The sequence below is a fragment of the Notothenia rossii genome (assembly GCF_949606895.1).
Source record: "Notothenia rossii genome assembly, chromosome: 2".
Classification (NCBI taxonomy): domain Eukaryota; kingdom Metazoa; phylum Chordata; class Actinopteri; order Perciformes; family Nototheniidae; genus Notothenia; species Notothenia rossii.
In genome coordinates this window covers 29,835,538-29,854,605 of record NC_136904.1, presented here as the reverse complement: position 1 = coordinate 29,854,605, position 19,068 = coordinate 29,835,538, and the positions used below count along the sequence as shown (strand labels likewise).

Genomic DNA, 19,068 nt, shown 5'->3' with positions numbered 1-19,068 from the left:
TGTGTGTGTGTGTCTGTGTGTGTGTGTGTGTGTGTGTGTGTGTGTGTGTGTGTGTGTGTGTGTGTGTGTGTGTGTGTGTGTGTGTGTGTGTGTGTGTGTGTGTGTGTGTGTGTGTGTTCTAATTATAGTCTGTGGGATTCCTCGCAGTGAAAAGGTCGGAGAAAGACAAGATTTTTAGCAAGGAGAATGTCTCTTCATGTAAAACTAAGGCTTGGTTGTGCCCAAGTGCATGAGACCCCTGCTTATTTTGACCTGCAGTCACACCTTTGAATTATCAGTTAGAACGCTCTCCTCTGCTATTCTTGGGTATTAATTCTGCTGCTCCCAAACTGTAGTTAAAGGTCTTACGGAAGGTGAAGAAGACTGGATTAATCGACTGATAATTTCACCACATAAACAAAGAACCTGACAAATAAGACCTTTAGTTATTTCTGTAAATATGTTCTAAAATGTCCCCAGTGTGGACGGTTGTGGACATGTTCTCTGAGTGTGTCTGATCCATCTCAGTGTGTATGTGTGCTGGATTAGGATGGCTCGGAACAGATTAGTTAATTATAGACACCTGCTGTCTAAGCGTGGTGTGCGTTGTCAGGTGTTGCAGCATGAGGTCGGCTTGGGGCTGAGGAAAGAAATGGAGGACCAAGATATGGAATTGCATATACAAAATCTTTACCATGTGTGTTTTAGATTGGATCGTTTTTCCCTGATAACTAAGGAATTGAAATCTTCATGCACATTTCACAGATTTAAACTCTTACAAACTCACTTGCAACCAGCAAAAAGTGGTGAAACGCTTATTTCTGACAGCAGCTGTTTATTCTTTTAATAGTTGATCACTCTGTAATCAGACAGCTGGCGTTCCATTATTTTTTTATTATGAACAAGCACTTTGATTCCCACTTCAAGGGATAAAGTATAACATGTTCAATGTGTTTAACTGTAGATCCATTCCAACATCTAAATTATAGCGGGGATAAGAATACCCTTGTAAGAGACCATCCGTCATCATGATTGACTTTTAAACGAATAATTGCTGTCAGAATTGAAGTTATAATGGTTCCCATTTCCACACACACCTTATTATCAGTGCACAGAGGAAGTCCCAACCCAACATTAAAGAATAAATGCTGCCATGGCAACACAATCATGTACAATGTCACACTGTGAAAGCTAAAAGAACAAATGGTCTCTCAGGAAGAGTTTAATCATACCGAGTCTGCCACTCAATGACTAAGCAGCACTTATCGGCTGCACCACTGCAACTCAACCTCAAATCAAATGTAGATGTGGTGCTGGGGCAGGCAGTATGGGAAAAATATTCAGTTATATTATTGAAATGCATCACACAATTTAGAAAAATAAGAATAATTTACATTTATTTGCCATTATCTGAAATGAACAAGTCATCCCAAGTGGTTTGATGTTGGTGTAAGCTCAGGAACAGACTGCCTCAAGCACGCTAAAGAACTCCATTAAAAATGGTAGAAAATATACAAATTTACCCAAACATAGGCCATAATTGATGTCTAATTAAATACCATTTTTTTTATTGAGGAAACAGCTGCAATCAGTTCTTCTGTTTTGCTCTCATTATCAACTTTTATTCTGCTAAATGGGTTCCCATTGAAGCCTTTTGCTTAATTCGGAAGTTATTGTTTACTGTGAAGTCCTTGCTTGAAATTAATTGAGTACCTGAAATCAACCCTACAATATTTCTCTTCACTGTCTCACATACTAATGAATCATGAAACCATAACAAATATATTGCTTAGTTTGTAAGAATCTTAATCATCTTTTAAAGACCATTGCATTTATGGACTGCACGCAATACATTTTCAGTTATCAGATAAACAGCACTCGTGTGATCAGCTGTTACATGTTCCCTGAAATTGATCCAAATCCGGTAAATCACATCTGACCAAAAAGGTTATCATAAAAAAAACAGTATACGTTAAGCCAAGGTGGGTAAACTACACGCAACATATATTGACATCTATTAAAAAATGTTGTTTAGAATATCCCAGAACGAATATGGTGTTGGGGAAGTAAGACCAGTCAAAGAAACAACTTTTTTATACTCAATCAGAACCGAATGAGACTATTTGGATGACCAAAACAAAGTAATTTACTTTTGCTGGAAGAAAAGTAAACAAATAAACCAGGCAAAAGTCAGCAGCAGGGATTTTCATCTCCTGGCTAATCTTAGCTGGTTGACTCCACCCTTCGTGTCTGCGAGACTCCTGGGATATTCAGTTTACCTTTACGTACCTCCCGGAGACTGAATGAGCAGGCATCCAGTGGATATACCTTCAACGCTGAGGAAAAACATAATCTGCAGATTTTAATTGAAGTAGCGAACAGCCCTTTCTGGAGGGATACATAACTTTTTGGAAGTTCTGACTGGATTTACTGATGCATGAATCATGACTTCGTTAATTTCTTTCCCGAAGCGGATGGCTGTGTAGTAGCTCTCCACAAATACAATTTCAACCCAGAACAACATACAAAACAACTGGTAAGCATCATTAGTAGCACATTGTGATGTGGTAGTTCTATGTGAATAATCATTGAACATTGGCATTGAAGAGGTGCCATCAAAATAATGTTCTGCGGCTCCTGTTCAGGTTAAGATGATGCAATAATATCCGTGGCCTTCTGTCAAGAAGTCATTGCTATAATGGTAAACATCCATAACTTTGATATCTATATAATTCCTCTGTTAGTATTCCAATGGTGGAAGTATGATGTTTGACTTAATGATTTGTCATTGCTGTTAAAAAACAGTACATGTACTTGGTCGTTTGCTGCCCTTTGACCTTTTGAATTTAGCCTCTTAACCATGGTAGTTTATTTTGTGTGACTTGTAATGGTAATAGCATCACATTTCCAGCATTGGAAAATATATATGATTCTAATATAATTTGTTTCTTTTGTAAAGTGTGACTGACTAAAATTGCACATCAATTTACTTTTATAAGACTTGTCAAAGGATTTAGGACAAGTAACTAACTGATACAAATGAAGAAAAAATGTCTTGGACACTGAAGTTTGGTATTTAAATGTGTAATCTCCTGCATAACATTGGTCAGGTGGGTGGTGGTGACACCTTGACTTTTCCTGGGAAGCCCCTTTTCTGTTGCATAACCCAATCACTTGTGTGCTGGAGGTGCTAATTTTATCCTCTTTAAAAGGCTTAAGTCTCATTAATGCTAGAGCACAGTGTATCAGACAGGCGTGATTGACTTGGCTGTTGTTTTGTCCTCACATTTAGACAGAATGTTCCATATTCCCTATTATGCTTGCTAAATTCAAATATTGAATTATCTAATGTGTTATTGAATCTTCGAGGTACATTTTGTTTCCACACTGCCTATACAGTAATTAAGGCTTTGTTGCCTAACTCTACTATGTATTGTCCTGAAGAGAAGTCCTTATGTTGAGGGACAGTTCACTTAATTCAACTCCTTTGCCCACAGAAACGTAGGCATATTTTGTTGTTGTGGTTACTTCCAGCATTAACAATCCACGTGTTAAAGTCATGAAGGTCGAAATAATCCAAATGACACGAGCATTCGCAGTTACGTAACTGTGCACGTCTGTGCTTTACAGGGGATTTAAAAGCTGCACAGGGGAAAGCTGATCTTTAAGTCAAAGAGGCTTTACCGCAGACCACAACAAACCTGAGATACTTGGTGGTTCATTGAGATGATAAAGCAGTGAGATAAAGAGCTGGATTGAAGATTTGGTTGGATCATTCTCTGAAATTAACTCACAGAAAGCATAAAAAAAAATCAAGGACCACATTAAACAAAAACATATGTGTATCAAAAATTGAATTACTAAAAATAATAAATCAGAATACCTAAAATTACCATAAATAAATATGCACAGACAGCCAGCAGAAGCAACAGAAGCAACGGGGAGGATATGAGTAACAGCTGGTGTTCTGTTTATTCAAATTGAGTAAAACTGTAATAATTCGTTTATTATGCAGATGAAAACAGGCTATTTATTGATTCTGTGTTAATTGTCCGGGAATGTCGGTTACTAATTATGAGAGACCATCTGCAAACCTTTTAGAACGTTGCATGCATTTAAAATGCATAGGATGCAGATATTAATGGAATTGAACCATGTGTCCAAGAGCCATCATTACTTACCTAATGACACAATTGAACACGTTTTTGAAATAGTAAGCTTGCATGCGATATTGGGAATTAACTTTTGCTCCTTTTCTGAGAGCTCTTTGACATAATGCTCTCAAAACTAAATATGATTTTATTTTCTCATTAGTTTGGAATCACCAATACAGTGGGTTTGCTGTTATTCTTTCACTTATTGATACCCACTTTTCTTTCTTTCAGTGCCAACAAAATGCAGAAGCAAGTGGAGGTCAGGATGGGCGAAAGCCACATGGAGCCCATCGTCGAGACTCCTGACAGTATATGTGGCTCTATGTGTGATAAAATCATGAAGAACATGGTTCTCACTCTCACAATCCTTGGTACGTATATCTGGTCAGCTATTTCCATCAACACTCCTATGGAGCCTTTCCCAACATGTATTAGATAAGACAAGATGTACATTCTGGATGGGTTGTTAGACCATCACTGCACTAAAACAAACTAACACATTTAACAAGTGGGCATTAAGCCTTACCTGGTCTTTGGAGAGTGGACACATGGAGCCTCAGTGGCAATCTACCCAGAAACGCACATGGAAGACATACAAACTACTCTCAGGAAGGCCCCAGTCTTTCCCTTGCTTAGAGGAAATGTTACTAACCACTGAGTCACTTTTTGTTCCCTGCATGAAGCCATACACTTTACCAAATACTTTTTAATATAAATGGATCACAGTATCTTTCTTTATGTTTAAATAAGTGCAATGAATAGTTGTTTAAAGTTCTCATGGAACCAAAGGAGACTGGGTTTTCTGCATCACATATGTATGTAGAAAAATGTGCAGTATCTTGCCCAACATGGCAAAAACAGTGATTTAGTAGGTATTCTTGAAATTCCTCCAAAAAATGTGAATGACTCATTCCGAACTCGTGGGCGTATTCTTGCTTCCAGTGAAGCGCCAGTACGCCATACCAATGGGATGTATCAGCGTCTGCAGGCTTTGGATCATTGCTTGGCTCTTGCATGTCTGTCTCTCTCTATGTTTGGAGCACCACACACAATAAGTGCTATTTTCAACTTTAAATAGCAATCAATATCTCCAACAATTCCTTTCCAAACCCAGTCTTTTACCAGGAAACACGAGGAATAAAATGACACTTCGATAGCAGTTTTTTGGGAACTTTGATAACATTTTCTCTCGGGGTTTAAACTAATGTGGCCGGAATACCAGATAATTGTACAGAGAAAAGGTGTTATTTTCATTATTTTACAGCATTTCTTCTTTAACAGAAGTAAAAGGGAAAACACTTTGATCAGTTATATTTTCACTGTTAATGTTAAAACCCAAGTGACCTTATAAGGTTAAAAGTTGTATTACAGTATAAACACAAATGATCACAGTATCTACTGTAGGTAACACCATGCATCTGTGTCCCTTAGATGACAGGTTGTAGTGTTGCTTTAAAACTCCAAAGAGCAAAAGGTGTTGTATTTATCACACCAATGTTGATAAAATCCTTCCGTGTTCACAGTTAGTATCTCATGACTCACAGTCAGCTTGCTTTGTGTTTGATGTGTGTTTTCCCACCGGCTCAGGTGTGTTTCTGGGCTCCATTTCTGGAATGCTGCTGCGGCACATATCGCCTCTCCCGCCTGATGTCATTATGATCATCGCCTTCCCTGGAGAGATCCTAATGAGAATGCTGAAGATGCTTATTTTGCCTCTTGTTGTCTCCAGTCTGGTCACAGGTGGGTGAGGTACAGTAGCTGCTGCACATTTTCTGCTCAATTAGATGACAACTGTCCTGAAATGAGGTCGCACGGTCCGACTTGTTGAGAGTTCAGTTGCAACAGGAGAGACAGGAGAGTAGGCAGGTGATGTGCTAAGGACGCCAGACACCCACCAAGGACTACATATTTTTTTGATATACAGTTTATATAAATGTATTTAAATTCTCTTGACTATGCTCTTGAGGGCAACATGTCCACTAAAATACGCATTAATGCAGATTAAAGCATATATAATTGGAATATAGGACTCACATGTGCAACACCTATCCATCTATTGTCAACCGCTTATACGGAGTTGGGTCAGAATTTGTTATTTCCAATAGATTTGGAGAATATTTCCTCATAAACAGGGCAATCACAACACTCCTCTAAATGAGTGTAGACTAATGTGTTGAGGCTTCACTTTTTAAATTCTGCAACCGGTCCGTGGAGCTAATCAATGAAAACTGTGATGTCTAAATGAGATTTTATTACAAAAAAAACAGACCAAGAGAAGAGGTTAGATCTGCTATATAGAAATGCATATCATTTAAATATATTTACTTTAACAAAATCTCGCTTTTTAACTATCTATTCAAGATATTATATATATATATATATATATATATTTTTTAAGATAAGTAACTTATATTATTTCCTACAGGACTTGCTGGTTTGGACGCTAAATCCAGCGGTCGCCTAGGCACCAGAGCCATGGTGTACTACATGTCAACCACTGTGATCGCTGCGGTCCTAGGAGTGATCCTGGTGCTGGTCATCCACCCAGGTAACCCCAAGATGAGGGCTGGCCTCGGACAGGGAAAGAAGAACGGCGATGTGTCCAGCGTGGACGCTTTCTTTGATCTCATGCGAAACCTTTTCCCAGAAAACTTGGTGCAGGCCTGCTTTCAGCAGGTAGGAGTCTCACAAAAATAAGTTGCCCAACATACATTGTATGATTCATATGTCAGTTCCTCCAAGTGTGTGTTCTTTCTTTGCTTCTTGTCCAGATCCAAACGGTAATCACTAAAGTGCCAGTGCCCACTAACAGAACAAAAGCACCTCCACAGTTCACAGTTAAAAGGACGCTTCAGTTCAAGAGTGGGATGAATGTCTTGGGTAGGTTAAAAGTCTAAAGAACCACCCACTGCAGGACTGGAAATAAAAAGTATTAGTTAAAGTTTGTTAACATCCTTCATCCTTCAGAGCTAAAAACAAAACCTCCTTGGCGGATAAAACATAATTTTCCTTTTTTTCCCTAATATTTTTGTTTTATTGAAAACAAAGCAATTTACATTAACATATGGCTATTCGAAGAGTGGTTAACCCTCATTCTTGAATATTTATTTTCTGAAAGACACCATGATCCAAGACTAATTCAATATTATCTTTTTTTTATAGGTTTGATCGGATTCTTTGTCGCGTTTGGAGTTATTATGGGAAAAATGGGAGAAAGGGCCAAGTTGATGTTGGACTTTTTCAACGTCCTGAATGAGATTGTGATGAGGCTTGTTGGTGCCATTATGTGGTAAATTGTCAAACTATTTAACTTGTTTTTGCTTACATAAAACATACATTAATGTATATTGAATAACCTAAATATCACTATATACCAAAACAAAAAATATTCCTGATAAAATATAATCTGATCAGATTAATCCTGTGTCTATCTTCAGGTACTCCCCTTTTGGTATTGCCTGCCTCATCTGTGGAAAGATCATCTCCATTGCGGATTTGGAGGTGGTTGCTAGGCAGTTGGGGATGTACATGGTAACCGTGATAGTCGGGCTCATTATCCATGGAGGCATCTTCCTCCCGCTGATATATTTTGTGATAGTAAGAGAGAACCCCTGGACGTTTTTCATGGGAATATTCCAAGCTTGGGTCACGGCACTTGGAACAGCATCCAGGTAAGATGTCTTCATTTCTTAACTCTAGGATTCAGACTTTCTGACCCTGGTGAGCTCAGTTTGTAGTTCAGGTGTGTTCTTTAGTGCGCTGTATGATTTTTCTAAATACTCAGATTCACCTTTTCTCCTCCAGAGCCATATGGTAAATAACAAAAGTAACCTTTATTTCAAATGATAATAAGTAGTCTTGCCAGCAACGGTTTCTCACTTTGCCTCAATGTGAGATAACTTAATGTTTTATTTATGACACACTCCTTCGCCTCCTGAGGTGAGCTCAGTTCTCTCAATGTCTGTGCTGCTCACTGCTCCTCCATTTGCCAGAAACACTTGATAATTATCAGACAAAAACATACAAAACAACTGCTGAGTCCCAACTGCAGTTTTCTCTGTGGGATTCCACTCAAAGTTAATTCAAACTAGTATAACTTATTTCTTTGTAATTCATCAACGTTTTGACCTAAATTTGTCTATTTTGTTCAATGATCAAATAACCAGTTGATTTATTTCAGTATACGTATGAAGGAACTATGCAATTTTAACACTATTGCAACATGAAAGTGTGAATAAGACAATCTCTGCACGTTTTAGAGCCAAATTGGGTGCAAAGTTTGCAAACTGAACGACACTATATGATGTTGATGACGATCACAACAAAGCATTTCTTTATGTTTTATTTTCCGCAGTGCTGGAACCTTGCCTGTCACGTTCCGATGCTTAGAGGAGAACCTGGGCATCGACAAGAGAGTAACTCGCTTTGTGCTCCCAGTGGGTGCCACCATCAACATGGACGGCACAGCGCTTTATGAGGCTGTGGCTGCCATCTTCATCGCTCAGATGAATGGGATTCACCTCGACTGGGGCCAGATTGTGACTGTCAGGTGAACATGCAACCACAAATATAGATAACACAGCACATTAGCAAGGCAACATTTGGAAACACATTATCCACATTCTTCACTCCCTTAAATCTGATGTAGCAAAAATAATTCTTTATAAATGCGTGTGAAACATGTGAACATCCAACTGTTTTCAAACACAGTCATTTGATTTATTTTGTTATTTTCACATCATTTTATCCACATTTTCTTGTCCATGGTTCAGACTCTTTCTAGTTTAATTGATTATTTCAAAACTATAATTTGTTGTCAAAGTATTTTTTTTAGAAATACAGAATCGGCATGTTTAAAGTGGCAGAGGTATGTTGATGCTTCAGAGCTTGTGGTTTGTCCTACTTGCTGAGAGTTGGATTTGCTTCCTAATTAGTATGACAGCCACCCTGGCCAGTGTGGGAGCGGCCAGTATCCCCAGCGCTGGACTTGTGACCATGCTTCTGATCCTCACAGCGGTGGGGCTGCCCACTCAGGACATCAGCCTCCTGGTTGCTGTCGATTGGCTGCTGTGAGTTCACCATGAACACAAACACTATCATTATAAAAAACATTCCAATACCATACAGGTGTTTCTTACATTAAGGCTTGAAAAAGATAAAGAGAATAATGGTAACTTCCCATACTTCATACAAGTATAGTATAATGTTTGGACAATTTACTTCTTTACCCCCAAAAAACTACAACTACATTGAAAATAAGAAAGGTATCATTCACTCGGGGCTAAATAACAACGGTTATACATGACAGCTTCAAAGCACAACTCTAGCTACCTAATTGAATCATATATCCCCAACAGTCCATTTGTCACTAAGCATAAATACTCACTTGTATCATGCTTGCCTGGCTGTTTGGTACCAACTTGCTTTTGGATGATTTGCCATCTTAAGGATGTAAAATCACCTCAACACCTTATTTTCTTAAGCTATTAACATCCTTTCACTTTGTTCGACATACAGTACATATGTTATCAGCATATGTTCTAGGAATTTCATTCCAGGACATCCCATGTATACACACACACACACACACACACACACACACACACACACACACACACACACACACACACACACACACACACACACACACACACACACACACACACACACACACACACACACACACACACACACACACACACACACACACACACACACACACACACAATGTATAAAGCATAGAGCTTAACCACCACAGTCAATATAGATGCTTGGATTTAAATGAACTATTTAGGTTTTTGCTAGTGTGACGGTATTGAGCACATTTTGCCTTCATCTAACATTTATTTTTATGTTGTTGTTTTAAAAAAACATGCTTACTTTTCTGTGATGATTTAGAAGCCTAAATAACAACATAACTAAAACATTTAAATTAAAACAAAAAGAAGACTCGCTCCATTTAGCTTTTTCTTTCATTTATCATTCACACTTTAAACACACCTTCTCTTCATGCAGGGATCGTTTCCGTACCTCAGTCAATGTGGTTGGGGACTCCTATGGAGCGGGCATCGTGTACCACCTTTCCAAGCACGAGCTTGACCTTTACGATCAACAGGCCCGGATGGAAGAATTTGAGATGTCAAAGACACAATCCTTCATTGAAAATAACACCAACCAGAATGTATACACACACCGCAACTCAGTCTTGATAGACGACTGCAAGGTACATTTCACGTTAACGGACATAGAGACTTGTATGTAGAGAAACCTCCCCTGCTCTGTGTGTGTGTTACCCTTTATTTTCCTTTCTGTGTGTGTGTTTCTTTTTTTATACATCAGTGTGTCGGTGTCTATGTAAATAGTACATGTTACATTTTCTTTGACGAAAATGTTTTTTTGATTGGGGTGAAGAGCTAAATAAATATTTCCATATTTAGCTCTTCACCTGTTACTTGTATGAAAAAGCAGTTTTTGTGGTACCAGGTTCAACAAAAGCAAAGTTTGTTCTTTTGTATACTACACATTTGTTTTTTATAATTTCCAAAAACTCAGTCTTATTCTCATGAAACCCAAATGACAGTAAGCATCAACCATTCCTAATGTGTTGTCTTGTACACAATTATATTTCACTTGCATTTTGTTGTGGTATGTTCTGATTTCATTAAGAAACTGTTGTTATTTATTTATTTATTTTGGTCTACATAATTGGACATGTATTTCTGGCAGCCCTGACCAAATTACAATTTTCAATCATTGGCTTTTTTTTTCAAATACTTTTTGTAGTCAGTGGTATACATAAAGACTGCTGTTTCACCATGTTTCACCCAAAGTGATGCACTCGTTCATGACATGCCTATCAAAGATATTTTAAAGAGTATTTCACGCAATTTTGTTGCTATTTCATTGTTTGTGCAATGCAACTTTCGCATGCTGATGCTAAAGTTGCTGAAGTTGCTGAAGTTGCTCTTTGATTATTGTAATTCGGTTGGGCGGAGAATCCATAAAATACATGGCCAACTCTGGGAACTATCCTTGTTTTAATATCATCTTGTTACCACATTGACATGTAAACAGCATCACTGCTTCATCGCATGTATTTCAATGTTGGGGATTCACTCAATTATTATACCCTAAGGTCGATGGCCTGTAAATTCATGTCATGTAAAAGGGCCTGAATGTAATGACGCATGGCTTCTCTGCTCCCAACCATTGACGGTGTAAATAACAGTGCCTTGGCCATAAAGTTAGATTTTCTCAATAATTGCTTACAGGTCGGCATGGGCAAAAATGGCAGGACTGGAGGGTTCTCTCTTGTTGAGGAAGGACCATGGAAATGCGAGTAAAGCAGATCCAGATGCTGCCACGCCTTACCCTGAGTTCCAGCTTTAAAAATGAACCAAAAAAAAAATTACGTAGAAAAGAAGGGGGGAAAAGTTAGCAGAGTCAACTGTACCACAAGTGACAGTAACAGTCGGCCAGTCTCTTCCTTTCAGTTACCCATCAGGGTAGCTACTGAGCAAACTACAGAAGACTCAGCAACTTGTATTATACACAAACTGTAAGGAACTGGTGCATTTCGTTTCATTCACTTTGTATATAAGAATAAATCCTTCGGTTGACAACACATTACTTGGTGCTGCTGCAATCCTCCTGTTCTGTCAACGAAATAATTCTTCAACCTTGTGCAAAATCAAGTTTTTCTTTTGTTTTGAAGCATTTTCTTTTTAGCTTTAAGGGCGGAGCGATGAAACGTGGATGATGGCCTTGTTACCTTTGATACAAGGACCACTTAAGAGAAAATACAAAGGTTGGTGTTATTGACTCAGAACAAATGTACCAGATCAGCATATCAGAGTCTGACAGACTTCCTTACTGAATCGTTGTCAATATCAACATGTTTGTGTATTTTGTTTTCTCGTGAACTATCCAAATCTGGACTAAAGGTTCAAAATAATGGGAACTGTGTTCATGAAAATAGAACATGAACAGAATGAAACAGTGCTTCTGTCATTATAAGTTAAGTAATGGTTCAACACTGTGCTACCTATGACTCTTTGACTTATGGGATTACTCCTTGATGTCACACACATGGCCAAGCCTAAGAAGCAAAGCTTAGGACTTAAAGCATAAGAGCAGAGCGTTTGACCTCTAACTGTGGCAACAGACAGCACAGGATGTGTTGCAGAGAGCTGTAAAGCAGAAATAGAAATGTATGTGAAGGGTGCCCTCACAGTTATTTATTTATTCCTTTTGTATATATGTTCTTTATGGGTGACGCACTCTGTTTCTGTTTTTAGTCAATAAGTATGCCTGTGTACTGGAATTTCTGTGTTTGTGTGTGTTTCTGAGAGCAAGGGGAAGATTCTGAAGGAAAGGAAGTCGGAGGGTCAACAAGAGTAAAAGGGGGGGTAGGGGGGTGTCTCAAACTCTCGGCAGGCCAGTGCATTGCTCTGTGTTTTATTTCAAACTGTTTATTTCTTTGCTATATGACAACCTTGCCTTGACGATGTCAACTGCAGAGTGCAGTCAGTGTGATGACTAACAATGAATAACATTTATTACTGTTAATTTCTTTAGAATATTGGGACACACATTTCAATAGAAGAAGTAAAGTTTTTCCACCTTACATGCTGGATTTCCTCACAAGGTATCAGTGCGATTTCGCACATTATGATAACAAGTGCAGATTTATATATAAATAACACGCTTGCATATACACAGAGTTATTTAGCTGTGGTCATGTCTGTTTAGCAATGCACACAAAATTCTGCCTCCAACACTCACAGAAATCTGAAGCCGTAACAACAAGGTCATTGGATGTTGGCTGAATATGTTTTTGAGTTTGACTCCGTGTAGAAACTCTGTTCAAAGTTAAAATAGGTTATTTATTTCCCTTTTCAGATAAGCGACAGCTTATATTCATGTTTAAAGTGCCTCCTTGCACTTTATATATCATCTTTAGATAAAGTGTATAAATCAAATGTGTAGGATTTGACATTTCATGTCAAGCATCAGAATTGTTTTTGCTATGCTAAACGTTTCTATAAAGACTTTAACAATATTATTTAAAACGATGTAAGTACAATGTTAATTTTCATTTTATGAGCCACTAGTGGTCCCTATAGGTTATAAGTTTAGAGTTATTTACTTAGAAACAATGCATTCAATTTATCTGTTTTCAAAATAAACGACTGATCTCTGAATGTTTTAGGGGAAGGAAGCCCAATATTGTCCTCCTCTTCAATCAGATAATGTTGTTTTTAAGTATGTAATGGTAATCAGGACATTGATTCAGTTTTGTGTTGGCAGCTATACAGTATGTCACCATGCTGCTGTGGCACCTTTGCAAGTCATCCTTTGTTTGGGTCAAGCACTACCTTTCTCACAAATTGAAGAATCTTCCTAGGAAACTATCATCGTAGCCTGACTTATGTAAAACCCATTATCTAATTACTTATTACATCACTTCTGTTGTATTGTTTCCGGGCCTTGATCTAAATGTCCTTAGTTGACTGGCCTAGTGTAGCATAGTTGTCCAACCCTAACATGAACATGGAATCGTTCAATCGTTACAAAACAAAGCATATCTTTTCTATCTTCCTTTATGATTTGCTGCACATTTCGGTCCAAGAATGTATCCAATATTTCCCTTGTGTCTGACATTTATTGTGATGCAACATGTCTTGTAAATTAGAATGAGCAGGATTGAATGTAGCACAAACAATATTTGTCTGGCAAATGGACTGAAAGTGTGTAAATGTTTTAATACCTGTGTGTAAATATTAATGGAAACAAATAAATGTTTATTGATGATAAGATTTGGTTGTGTTTATTTCTCAAATAAAATGTGGTGTAATTCATCATATGAACATGCAATAACGACAGATGGAGTGCTGTGTAGGTTGTCTGAGTCAGTGGGTCGGGCACTGTTCAAGAATCAGAGGTTTTTTAATAAAGGTTGGGGAAACAACACAACAGCTTAAAATAAGTTACAATCCACAACACAAATAATTTTATTGCAAAAAAGAGATTTTCACAGAATCATTGCCAGTTAAAAAAACATACAAAAAACAAACAATAAAACATCCAACAGTATTTCTTTCCGGATAATACAATGGCAATAAAAGCGTCAACATGAATATTGCTGTAGTTTAAAAATAAATGAGAGTTTATGAAAGTTGACAGGGAAAGCCACATTATGTTTCGGGTTCAGACTAGGATCAGAGCTGAGAAGTTCACAGGAACCGTTTTTGCTCCACAGCCCTTTCGTTGCTCTGATCAAAGCGTTCTGTTTCAAACTCTGACTTGTGTTTCTGTGATGAGTCTGAAGCCTCCGGAGAGTCTGTGTCAGAACCTCAGTGTGAGGAAGGTTCTGGAAGCTCCTCCAGGGGGATGACCGTGTACTCTCCCGCCGTTCCATTCTCCCTGGGATTGTCTTTGTGCAGGAACGTCTTCATCTCTATCTCCCTCTGCTGGTTGGAGGAGCTACTCTTGGTCTCGGATGCCTGGTTTGGTGCATTCCACCTGCACAAATAAGGAACAATAAGAATGTTTTTCTAGGCTTAACCAGTTATAACAAAACAAAAAAAGCCATATTTGTCCTTTTTCAAAGCCTTACTTGTCTCTGGTAGCGATGGCAACAAATAGCACTATCAACGCTGCAAGGCCCACAATAAAACCAACGATGATGATCCAACCTGGAGATATGGGAGATAAGAAGTTAGGACGAGACTGACTATGACAGAGTTTGATCATAAACAAATCTGGTTTACAATTTTTTCAAAACTTACCTGGTGTGCTGTGTCCTATGTTAGAGGCAGGATCGTCCAGACGGCCTATCTGACCTAAGAACAGAAAAAAACGGTTTTATATTTTCCATTGGCAATCAATAAAACACAATGTTCATGATTGTAGGCATAGCTATTGACGCAGGTTTTTAATACTTACTATTTTCGCTATTTCTCAAAGGTTCTTGCTTCGAAGGTGTCTCATTGATTAGCACTATACTGCTGTTCTCAATATCTGATCCTGATCCTTCACCTGATCCTTCGCTTCCTGCAAACATTCTTGGTGCGATAAAATCAGCCACGCTGGTTGATCGTGAACTGGTTGTAGTAAGGTCCTGGGTAAACATCTCTCCATCTCCATCTCCAGAGCCTGAGGTCGTACTGGAGGTTGTAGTAGGGTACTGGGTAAACATCTCCCCATCTCCATCTCCAGAGCCTGACGTCATACTGGGGGTTGTAGTCGGGTACTGGGTAAACATCTCTCCATCTCCAGAGCCTGACATCATACTGGAGGTTGTAGTAGGCTGCTGGGTAAACATCTCTCCATCTCCATCTCCAGAGCCTGATTCAGAACTCAGGGTGGACCGGAAGGCAATGTCGAAGGCAATCGTAAGGTCAGTAGTTTGAGGGACTGTGATGTGGGTGGCCGTGACGCCTGGCTCGGCTTCATTTGGCTCTTCTGAAGAGGTAAAGCTAAGCTGAGGGTTTGGGGTAGTGGTTAAATCTGAAATGTTGTCTTGAGTGTCCTCTGGCAAGATGGTGGATGTAGATATGTGATCCACTGACTCCCCTTTAGCACTTTCCTGAGTGTTGTCAGTTATCTGCTGAACGGTAGTGTTTCTTTTGGGCGATTCAGTTGTCAATGTTGGGAGTAAAGACTGTTCGACGAGGTATCCGTCCGTCAAAGCCTCTCTGATAACTTCATTTTCAGCTATGACTGGGATCTGAGTCGTAGCTAGGACAAAGAGAGACAGAAAAATCCACTGTTCAGCTTGAGTGTTTACCAGCCCTGACATGAGTGGAAAGGAAAGTTACCAAGCCTTTTTGATACCTTACAAACATTGTCACACAGGGCTTATGCCCCAAATTCTTGTATAAACTTGTTTTGTGTTTTTTGCTTAGAGACAGTAATGATTAACCTCTGTGACTAATCATCTATCAGAGAGTTTACAATAGAAAGGAAGCCTCATCAAAGCATCAGTTTCACAAGAGCCTACCACGCTTGACACACCCAGTTTTGTCTGAAGGAAGCCAATCCCAGAGTTTTGTGACACAAAGGAAAACAAATTAGGCACTTTGCTAGATTGAAGTTTTTGCTTGTTACTGGTCTGGATTTTTAGATATTTCACACTATAATCAGTTAGCATTTAGCATGTACTTATCTACTGTTTGCAGGTTGTTCTTTGATTGAGTAATTCCATTGTATTCTTCTACTTCACTTTACTACATAACAAATATTGGGTGTTTTACTCCCTGAGAGCTATAGCTACATCTTACTAAGTATACAATGAACGTTTAAATGCAATACATACTGTAATAACATAATAAACCAGTGTTTTCAAAATATTTGTGTTTAAACTACTTACACATTGATACTAAAGTTGCAATATGATATACTATTATAAGTTAAAGGTACCATTCTTCTCGAGAACAAGTACTTTAACTGTTGATACTAAAAAAGTATGACATTGATGATCCTTGACCTTCAGTAGTACAGTATATCTGTGTATTTACACTCGAGCACAAATCTGAAAAATCTCAATAAAGCGAAAAGATAAGTGAACTGAAATACATTACAAATAAAGCCTGAGAATTGAATCAAATATCTCCACTCTCCATTTCTGCCCCATCACGTTCGGCACTAGTGTTCCCTATGAGGTTACCGGATGCCCAAACTTGCGTAACAGCTCTTAGCTGATCTTTGGTTTCACCTTACTCCAGACACACGCTTTAATGCACCTTCTGGAGGGGCTCAGCACATTTGACAAAGATCCCTGTGTGTAATCTGGAGATGCCAGGGAAACCTGTGCACCCATAATGAAATACTACTCTGGAATTCTTACAGAAAGACCTGAAACATAAAGAGCATCTTGGGTAAGGAGGGGAGTGCTGACTCACAGGGTAATAAAAAGGACACGATGGGAATTATTGAAATTTTAGAGGTCGGTACAGCATAGAGAAATTCCTGTGTCTGCAAAACCCATGAATATGGCCTCATGAGTCCTGAGGTGGAAAGGTGTCTGTTTTTTCAACATAATTGTACTGACTACCGTTGAATAACTCCTATTAGGATTAAAGCAGAATTAAATGGACCTGTATTAGGATTTTATAATGTAAAAATGTAATTATATAAAGAAACATTTAATTACCAAATAAAAACAAACACATGCTAAGCTAGAATAGAAAGTGTTTGCTTAGGTATTTGTTATTAAAAGAAAAAAAGACTTTCACTTACTATGGACAGGTGTTGAGTGGACAACAGCAAGAAGTCCGAGAAAAACCCCCACAAGAAGATTCCTCATCTTAATAGAAACCTGTGACAAAGCAATGGGCTGAAGTTAGCTGTCGGAGAGACGAAAAGGTATTTGGCACACTGAACTGATTATGAAGCAGATGAATCATGTGCTTGCTTTTATACACAAGCAGGTCACGTCAGTGCAACAATGGGGCAATGACGACACACAGACACACACGTACGCAGAAGGGCTGGCACACCTGTGAACACACCTTCTTCCTCAGACATTCTCACGCTTTGTGTTTATCCTCTTCCTTTGGCATAACAAACAAATACTGAGGAAAACATAATATATCCAGTTTTTCGGGAAGTTATTCTGTTTCCAGATAATTTTTACTGGAAGATGATACACATCAGGAACATTTTCAGTTACTCAAGAAACTTGGCTGAATGATCACATTCACCCCCTTAAATTCCAAATAAAACTAAATAATAAGGAAACAAACACCACTGATGAGGCTAAATCTAATGCACTTTATAGATGCCATAAAACAAACCACATCAGCAGAAATAAAAAAGAGAAGCACCAGAAAAACCACGTTACTGATGTTATTCTAGTTTCCCTAGATACATGTTGTAGGTAACCAGACTCCAACAAAGACATACTGGTGAAATTACAAAAGTGGATTAAAAATAAGCGTATGTAAGCTTACAGTAATACAAATTAAATGTCACTGGTTATATCTATCTACATGAACAACAAACATGCAAATGTACAAGATATACAAACAGAGGATAAACAATTGAAAAAGAAACAAAACAAAACAAAAGGGAGACAGCTAACCTGATTATGTAAGGAATGGAATTTCTTGAATAATTTTCACAGTCTTTTTGTTCCATATTCACTCAACTAGCAGTTTTTATAGAAGTTAAATGTAGTTAAAATGATGGTAAATGTGATCAAGTAATCACCTGGTCGTAAAGTACAATTAAAGGTACCGAGGATAAAAACTAAGCAAAGCTTATTGTAGTTTTTTGGGATAGGGCGTACAGGGTTTACATATAAAATAAATATGTAAATGCAGCAGGGCATTGATGTGCGAGTAAATTAAGTTTAACCAACAGTTTGATTATGCGCAACATAGTAAAACTGCACACACCACAGCATTCATTGAAGTATTGAAAACAATGGGTGACAGTTGGGAAAATAACTTGGATGAACCCCTTAATTAAAGACATGATTAATGATGTGTGGTTATGGAGACAAACAACAACACACACTTCCATATCAGTTTTTAATTATCAATACCTTTCACATTTCCCAGGTTACGGGAATGAGTTTCAGCAAAACAAGAGCCTTCATTTTTGGCCTAGATTCAACCTTCTCACAGGCAATTATATAATTCACCAGGATGATTTTGACACAAACTCAGGTCAGTAGCCTCATTCTCATCTCCCTGTAGGCAGTGCATATTGTTTACAATGACTGTTGTGGTTTTTGGCATCTGAGGAAAATGGGTGTGTCACAGCAGGGCATTAGCCCCGGTCTCTCTGTACCGATCATGAATTGTGAATCAACAGTCGTGAATTACTCAGCATGTGGGTGAAAACTTGTCCAGTCTTGCACTCTACACCCACAAAAGGCCAATTTCCGTTACAGTTTAGAATGAAAGGTTACAATACACAAGTGATG

At 38.4% G+C, this 19,068-nt stretch overlaps 2 protein-coding genes across 2 annotated transcripts; one reads left to right on the top strand and one right to left on the bottom strand.

The window, feature by feature from the left end:
• Positions 1-4,374: 4,374 nt before the first annotated feature.
• Positions 4,375-12,486, top strand: slc1a2a (solute carrier family 1 member 2a; the record flags this gene model as incomplete). Its single annotated transcript, XM_079664167.1, has 10 exons — positions 4,375-4,504; positions 5,721-5,873; positions 6,559-6,809; positions 6,905-7,013; positions 7,296-7,422; positions 7,571-7,804; positions 8,488-8,682; positions 9,068-9,202; positions 10,149-10,356; positions 11,405-12,486. The coding sequence occupies 10 exons, from the start codon at positions 4,375-4,377 to the stop codon at positions 11,474-11,476; spliced, it is 1,614 nt and encodes a 537-aa protein (XP_079520293.1). The 3' UTR covers positions 11,477-12,486.
• Positions 12,487-14,031: 1,545 nt separating this feature from the next.
• On the bottom strand, positions 14,032-17,514 carry cd44a (CD44 molecule (IN blood group) a). The gene is made up of 5 exons (XM_079664168.1): positions 17,376-17,514; positions 15,081-15,875; positions 14,924-14,977; positions 14,752-14,830; positions 14,032-14,657 (listed from the first exon to the last, which is right to left on the bottom strand). The coding sequence occupies exons 1-5, from the start codon at positions 17,440-17,442 to the stop codon at positions 14,489-14,491; spliced, it is 1,164 nt and encodes a 387-aa protein (XP_079520294.1). The 5' UTR covers positions 17,443-17,514; the 3' UTR covers positions 14,032-14,488.
• Positions 17,515-19,068: the final 1,554 nt, after the last annotated feature.